Below are 8,451 nucleotides of genomic sequence, written 5' to 3' on the forward strand. Positions count from 1 at the left end.
TCTTGTCAAATTTGCAAGAGACAGGCAGGCAGGCCATCAACAGGCACACAAGCGCACAAATTCCTCTATTCATATACAAAATATGCAAGTATGCCTGAATAGCGAGTCCAAATTATTTTAAATACACGCATGGCAACGCTTAGGTACCCTTACCAACAATAAGGAACTAAAATGCAAGAATTTCGCAACGACGTGGCAACCCTTTTCATTATTGTATACTACTCGTCCCTTCAAAAGGGAAGACAGCCACCGACTTTTGAGAAAACTTGAATTTGTGGGCTTTTTTGCTTTTGCGCTCAAATACACACAGACAGTACAACGGTAAATACACAAGTCGCAAGAGCACTGAGAGTAAGCCAACGCAGTTTTCTGAAGTGCGAGGGAATTAAAAAAAACAGCGATGCTGTTTTATGAACCCGAACAAAAACGAAGGCGACTTTGGACCAGCCGCACAGAAAACGAGATGCCCCATCGCCGTCCACTGATTGTCCAGTGTATATGTTGTTTGGTTAGTGATACCATACAGTAGAAAGGATTCGAATTGAATCAAGAATTCTCAATGCGATTGAGCCCCATGAGTGCATGCGACCATTTTGTTATGCCCAGAGAGAGTAAAACTTCCGACGTTGGCTACCGAACGCCGGCCTCGAGAGCCGATCGATCAGTATGATACCGTCTCTCGCTCAGCGCACAATATAGCAGCGGCTTATGCTATCTGCAAATATATGTATGCTGGTTTTAAATTCCTTACAGTTCAAAAAAAAAAAATGTGTGAATGCAACTGCAACTTGTTGGTGCTGTCTTCGGTTTTTTGTTAAACCCTTTTGTGCCTGCGGTAACATAAAGCACAAACATTCAAATGCTCACTTATGTTTTCAATTACGTCGAGAATCTGATTTATTTTTATTTAACTAGAAAATAAATTACTTTAATGAAATAATTATGTTTTTTTTTATTTAGCTATAAATAAAAAAATAACTTCTAAGTCGTATTTTCACAAGGGTAATTAATCGCGGCTTGTCGAAGAATGCTGCAAATGACCAAGAATTGAAAATGTTCATAATTTAAAATGTAAATGTGCGTGCATGCCCGCCCGAAATATTTTTCACAGAAACCTATGAGTAAAGAAGGTTAATAGTGTTTTGATAAAAGACCAATTTTGTACGTAAAATTGTCATAAAAAATTGAAGAAAATTATAAAAGTAAATTTCTGTAGTCAAAATAGCACCACATTCATTCAATTATTTTTAATAGGCTGCGAACAAAGTATTGGTTTAAAAATCATTGAAAACAGGTCATAGTTACAAGCTCTTAAGTTAAATGCGTAACATAGCGCACAGCTGCATGTCCAAAAAAAGTTCTTGTACAACAAATTTGTATCTTTTTTCTGGATTGTATCTATATCTATTTAGACCAAGCTTAATTTTGACTTGTTTTACTTCGCCCTTCACATATTGTCCACATCTGATCATGCAATTTCTGCAAAAAGTTATGTTCTTTTATATAAATTCTATTATGGCATATTGGCTTGAAAGTTTAACTTCACAAATTTTAACAAGTAATAACTCTTTCGAGGTCTATCAAATATACATATTTCTATAAATCAGTCTGACCACCAGATTTTCTAGTGTGCAACCAAATAGAACAACTTTTTTATTTTAAAATATTAAAATTTAAAAAATAAAATATGTTTGCTTATTTGAATGCTCCAATTTTACAAATAATAAAAGTGTTCGCTTTTCTGATAAAATACTGTTTTGAGGGTGCAGAACACAGATGGCTTTCTTGTTTTATTTCCATGTTCTACACAGCTCTCATACCTTGCAACGCTATGCATTGTAGAATTCCACTAATTTAGACTTGTGAAAAAAATCGATTACAAATCGCAATCGAAGCGTATTGGTGTTTTAAAGAAATTGTTACAAAGTTGTACAACGCAGTTTATTTTAATTGCCATGGTAAACCAAAAAACTAAAAAAGAACATAATAAATTCTTCGTTTTTTATTAGGGAGCTTCGATTTAACCTCATGGGAATATGTACATGTGTACTTTTTGCAATAAAGGCTAACAAATTACAACGTTAGTGTACAGGCAGCTCAATTTTATATTAACTCAAATATAAGGTTGAATTTGCACATACATATATTTGTATCAATGGATGATAACTTATGTTCAAATAAACAGCTTTGTAACAGTTTTTATTCAAGAAGTTCTTATAATCTTCTCTCAGAAGTTGAAACTATCGACTGCTCGGAAAGAGATGCAACGCACCCGCTGTTGCGAGCGGATCAGCATCCAATAAAATATATGCTGTGTCTTAGCTGTAATAGGCCTATTCAAAACAACTCCTTCAGCGACGTGTGCGCACATTACTTACTATATCCCCATCTACAAGGTTTGGCTAAGTGCTTATATTGCAGTGAAAACGTTTATTACTATTTATATCCTGGAAAAGTGTGCCCGGAAATTTTTCACTATTGCTCACCAAGAAAACAAGCAAAGGAGATAAATTCAATATTTAAAAATCGTAAGCATGGCAGACATTGGCGTTGATTTTTCTGAAGATAATTCCAACTTGGAATTTGACACGCTATCAGAAGAATCGGAGGCGTCTGAATATTCCGATCATGATGAAGATGCCGTCACCATTGAGGATGAAGCAGCTAGTTCAAAAAATCAATCACAGACCTTTACCGAAGCCAACAATATAAATGTTAATGGTAATAGGCTTGACCCATCAAATGACAATGTTGCTATGAGTGTAAAATGTGTACAGAATGAATTAAATTTTGTCAAACTCGAAACTGGATGTGATAAACTTGTAGATAGCGGATTACCGGTTAAGTTTCCGCTGAAGACACAAACGAAGACGGTAACTGGGCATCCTAATTATGGGTTTGGTAAACGCTGGTCGAAATCAGAAGACGTTTTACTGAAGTCTTTAATTGAAAAACATGGTGAACGCTGGGATATTATTGGATCACATTTTAAAGATAGACTTGAGCAGCAAGTGCAACAGCGTTGGGCAAAAGTACTGAACCCCGAGCTTATCAAGGGCCCATGGACACGCGAAGAAGATGAAAAAGTAATTGAGCTAGTGCGACGTTTTGGACCAAAAAAATGGACCCTGATTGCTCGATATCTGAATGGACGGATTGGGAAGCAATGCCGGGAGCGTTGGCATAACCATCTTAATCCCAATATTAAGAAAACAGCTTGGACTGAGGAAGAAGACACAATAATTTACAACGCTCACTTTAAGCTTGGAAATCAGTGGGCTAAGATTGCAAAATTGCTGCCAGGACGCACGGACAACGCAATCAAGAATCATTGGAATTCAACAATGCGTCGTAAATACGATGCTGAACGTAGATCTGTTAGTACGGTAGCTGGTAGCGATCTAAAGAACTCCCGTACTCGTCTCATCGAATTAATCAAAACCGGTGGTATCAGTAAGTGTCCACAAGCGCTATATTGCAAATTAGCGCCTTTAAACAAAAGTTTGTCTGATTCAAATAAATCACAAATGACTACAACATTGGAATCATGTTGTGAAGAATCGTTTCTAAATGTTCTGAAAACCAACGATGTAATTGACAATTTGTGCATTGAACCCAACGCAACTGTTCGGCCGCCGGCTTCTGATGTACAAAGTGGGAGTGGACTTGTCAAAGTCATATCAATGGCGACACTACCGCCCTTGCAATATCCTGAAGTAAAACTTAGACATACACCTAATATACTAAAACGATCCCGTAAGCACATTCCTGATGTATCGATGAGTATGTATAGTAATTCGGATGCATTGAAAAGTGACATAAAATCTAAGATGCCAGAAACACCAGTTATAACCCCTATTAAGTCCCTACCCTTTTCGCCAAGCCAATTTTTAAAATCACCTTGTCTTACAACATTTGAAGATATGAACTTGCGTGCAAGCACGCCAGTTACCAAAATTTATAACCGCGTGGGAATGGAAATTAAAAAAGAGTTAGATACTTCATCAATTGAAACACCACATAAAAGTAAGTTCGTTATTATTAGCACACCTTACATAACTTTATCTTTACTGTGCAAAATATATTTTCTTTGTAGGTATGGTTGGGCCGCGCACTCCAACTCCATTTAAAAATGCCCTTGCGGCTATTGGTAACGGTCGCTCATACGTAGCATCTAGCCCTTCGAGTCTGGTCGAAGATCTTGCTGAAATCATCAATAAGGAACAGATGAATGAATCTGAGCTTAACTGCAGCAAAGGTGAACATGAACGCGATCTTCCATGCGACACTGAGTATACAAATACTTTCGGAAATAAAGTCATGCATTCGTCCGTTCCAAAGCGAGCCAGAAAATCATTGTTACCTAGTTGGAACCTAAACTTTTCACAATATGGGAAAAAAATACAACCGTTCGAAACAGAGACACCAAGTAAATTTCTTACGTCAGGACAATCAGTTACACATCTATCCCCAAGCAACATTATTGAGGATACGTTATGCAGTGAACAGGACCTGTTATTTGACGAGGGTAAAAAAGAAAATAGGCCTTACGGTCAAAGGTTCCGTTGCCTTTCCAGCGATCATCTGTTGGACCCCAAGTGGGCTCGTGTTGCTTGCGGCAAAACCAAAGATCAAATGTTTATGGAGAAACAGGCATATGATTGTCTTAAGAATCTCGCCCTTATGCCGCGGTCATTAAATTTTGAGAAGCAAAAATGAGTTTTAATCAGCACATAAAGTACGGAAAAAAATGGTTAGAAATATTCTCTATTTAAAAGGGCTCCTTAAATATCTAGAGCATGTACAAAACAGTAATCTATTAAAGCATATTCCTTATTTAATATTTTGTGTTTATTTATTGAAGAAAAGATCACCTTCCCACAAAGGTAAATTAGGAAGATATACTTAAAAGCAAATTGCTTATAATGGTAAAAAATTAAGAAATTGCCAATTAGAATTTATCTTAACTTCATAAATGGAAAGTTTGGTTGAAATATATATATAAAAAAAAAGTGTAGGGATATCTTCGGCATACCGAAAACTTAGTAGCCTTGTGGACATTTGCCTTACGGCTTAGCAGATATGTGATATATTGAAATTCATAAATACTGAGTTTTCTTTTCAAATATCTTGGAAAATAGAATAGTTTTCCAGACAAGAGCCTACTTTTCGACCGACTATGGTAAAACTTATAATTGTCGAGTTTGGTCAATAATTTGAAGAAAACCTACTTTTGATCGAATTTTCTTATTGTAGCTATATGATATAGTAGTCCGATTTAGACAGTTTCGACTTATGCCTGCACAGAAAGATGTATCCATGCAAACTGGTAGATTATAAACTGAGAAGCTAGTGTGAATAAAAACGGACAGACGGACATCGCTAAGTCGAGTTGGCTGTTAATACTGATCAAAAATATGTACACTCCATCGGTTCGGAGACTTCCTCGACAACACAATTAAACAAGTAAGAGGTTCTAGTCTAGCGACGACTAGAGGATACCCTGAACCCTCTTATTCCAACACCAAATAAATAAATAAAAAAAAGTTCCCTTGGCAGGACTCTAACTCGCAACTGACCGCATTACTTGCAGTCAACTCTACTCAACAGCCACACCAGCAAAAAAAAAATAATACTTTCCCCGGTAGGGCTCGAACTCGCGACAGTCCGCACCACTTGCTATGCCTCTACTCAGCAGCCACACCAACAATTAAGTACTTATGATACAAAAAGGAATTAAAATAACATTACAAAAAAAAATGCAATTATCATGCTATTAGAATGCGAAGCAAACGCGCATGAATGTGTGTGTGAACATGTATACAGAAATTCTTAAGGCTGCTCCCCATCCAATTGCGCAGTTGCATATAACTTTGTTTGTTTCTTAACCGATCTTTATGAAATTTTCTACAGTATATCTTATTGTACCATAGAATATTTGTGTATTCTGAAAAGTCGATTGCATTTAAATTACGGTTTAAATTGGTTGGCAATAAAAGTATGGTTATTAACTTGATTTATAGCTCTGGGGTGGTAGAGGGGAGGTGGCGATAGGTATGAAATGAAAGATACTTGAAATATCTACAATATTCTAGAAGCAACATGCCATGTTTGGTGGCCCTAGCTCTTATTATTTACCCAATTTGCTAAAAAAAACAGGATGTCGATATCGATTTTTATCGATTGCTTGGAAACGGAGTAAGTTATCAATCATTGGAAACAAACTCGATCTGCGCGGGAACTAGGAGCACCTACATCTAAAATTTCAAAATTTCTCTAGCTCTTATAGGTTCTGAGATCCTTGCGTTCATACATACGGACGGACGGACAGACAGACGGACATGGCTAGATCGACTCGGCTATTGATGCTGATCAATAATATATATACTTTATGGGGTCGGAGATGCTTCCTTCTGCCTATTACATACATTTGGATTTTGCACAAATACAAAATACCCTTATACCCATTTTTATGGGTTCAGGCTTTACTAATACTTTGATTATGGCTTATTACGAAAATACACCAATTTTATTGAAAGGACAAAATAATAGGTGTTTGCAACTAACTACTAATTAACATAACATGTTTGCTAGCTTAGTATTAAGTAAGTTATAACACTTTTGATACCAAACGTATCTTCCATTACTCTTGATGAATCTTACGATTCCTCCAGGCATAGACCATAGCAACATCCGATAAGTTTCTTCAGGAATATTATACAACATATTTTGGAAACTTTCCTTTAACTGCGTTTTTTGGCAACAGTATTAAATTTCAGGTTAAAGTTCATCTTAGAGGTTCTGTTTGGCAGTCTGCATTATAATTGACGTCGGTAGTGGTAAAAAATAAATAAAAAGCGCTAGAGTCACCAAACTTGACATGTAAGTAGCTTCTAGAATAGTATATGTATATAATATAAGCCACAATTGAAATGCAATTGGCTTTTTCAGAATGTACAAATATTCGATAGCACAATAACCCCTTCTGTAGAAAATCTCATCAAGATCGGTTAAGAAACACACACAAAAGGTACTAAAAAAACGTGCTTTGGCTGGCAGCAAGCGCAAATTGCAAGAACTCCTGTGTACATGTACAAGAACACATTTATGCCCGTCTGCTTTGAAGTCTATCAACAGCATTGCAATTCCGATTGTATTGTTTTTTTTTCGCTTTTCGCTTTTTTTTTTCATTATGACTCAGTTATTGGTGTGGCGGTTGACTAGAGGCGGCGTCAGGTAATGTGGTCTGTTGCGAGTTCGAACCTTACCGAGGAAATCATTGACCGGAATATATCATAAAAAATAAAAGAGGAGCGAATTTTACGAAAAAAGCGAAGCTGGCAGAGGTTAATTGGGTGGTAAACAAAAAACTAATTCAGGGTGCTAGTTGCAAAATCGTAGAAACTCGATTTCCAAGTTCTTATGAAGAGTTTTGAAAATAAGTTGAAAGTCGATCGGACGAAAATTTAAACTTCGCCCCAAAAATATTTAATTCGCATTATTCAGAGGAGGCTTTGCAAATAAGATTATACCCGAAACTTGGCCCATTCCTCATTTGACTTCCATTTATTACCCATCACACAAGGTAACTACAGTACAAGTTTCACATTTCTAGCTGTTAGGGTTGGGCTGTGTGTTGATTACAATCAGTCAGTCAACCCATTGGATGGATAAAAAGGGTATAAGAGGTTTTTGCAATTAAATTTAAAAAGCAGAAGGTACCATCGCCCACAATAACCAAGTCGATCTAGCCATGCCCGCCTGTCTGTCCGTTCTTATGTTCGTCTTTCCACGTGTCGATGTCAGAGTCTATAAGAGCCTTGAGTTCGAAGCTACCAATTAAGAGAAATCCTTGCATGATTCTGACAGTGAGCCCCCAATCAGCGCGTTGGGCCTGCCTCCACTAAGCTTCTTTTACTATTGGTCCTATCTCGTCAACTTAGGCTGTGGGTAATCGGAAAAATTTGTGTGGGACCTGTTTTCGAGCATCTGGACATAATGATGTCTAGGACACATCTGCGAACTCCGTGCTGATTGGCCCTGTCTTGGAAATTAAAGTGTGTCCATGATGGTGCCGATGACACCTCAGGAAATTCTTTACTGCTTGGCCCTATTATAGAACGCTTCAAGTATTTCCGTTGCCAGCATTGTGGTCAGCCGAAGAAGTTTTTTTCCCTGTCCCCTAAATTTGCAAAATGTGCAGACATATTTAAGGAATAAACGCCAAGCTACACATTAGCAACAGTATATGTGAATCAACTGTGGTTTCAATCATAATGCGACTTACTGGCGCTGCATTCCCTAAACGCGAACATCTGGCCTGCCCTTATAGGAGGTTATTTAAATTCTTAAGTTATGATACGCCCTTTAGCCTCCTTAGACTGGCTTCTTATTTCCATCGACAAGCTGCGGGGACAGCATACAGCGCATCAGCGCAAGCGGCTGCGATTG

General features: G+C 37.4%; 1 protein-coding gene across 1 annotated transcript; it reads left to right on the forward strand.

The window, feature by feature from the left end:
* The first annotated feature begins 1,920 nt into the window (after positions 1-1,920).
* Positions 1,921-4,824, forward strand: LOC115768111 (myb protein). Its single transcript, XM_030712615.1, has 2 exons — positions 1,921-4,026; positions 4,097-4,824. The coding sequence occupies exons 1-2, from the start codon at positions 2,535-2,537 to the stop codon at positions 4,717-4,719; spliced, it is 2,115 nt and encodes a 704-aa protein (XP_030568475.1). The 5' UTR covers positions 1,921-2,534; the 3' UTR covers positions 4,720-4,824.
* Positions 4,825-8,451: the final 3,627 nt, after the last annotated feature.

Source organism: Drosophila novamexicana, unplaced genomic scaffold (genome assembly GCF_003285875.2).
Source record: "Drosophila novamexicana strain 15010-1031.04,08,12 unplaced genomic scaffold, DnovRS2.1 tig00001639-arrow-arrow-pilon, whole genome shotgun sequence".
NCBI lineage: Eukaryota > Metazoa > Arthropoda > Insecta > Diptera > Drosophilidae > Drosophila > Drosophila novamexicana.

Bases quoted from the DNA above. Each gene is read 5' to 3' on its own strand.
- LOC115768111 (XM_030712615.1), top strand. From the start codon at position 2,535: ATGGCAGACATTGGCGTTGATTTTTCTGAAGATAATTCCAACTTGGAA. The intron at 4,027-4,096 runs GTAAGTTCGTTA...TTTTCTTTGTAG, and splicing joins AATTGAAACACCACATAAAA to GTATGGTTGGGCCGCGCACT.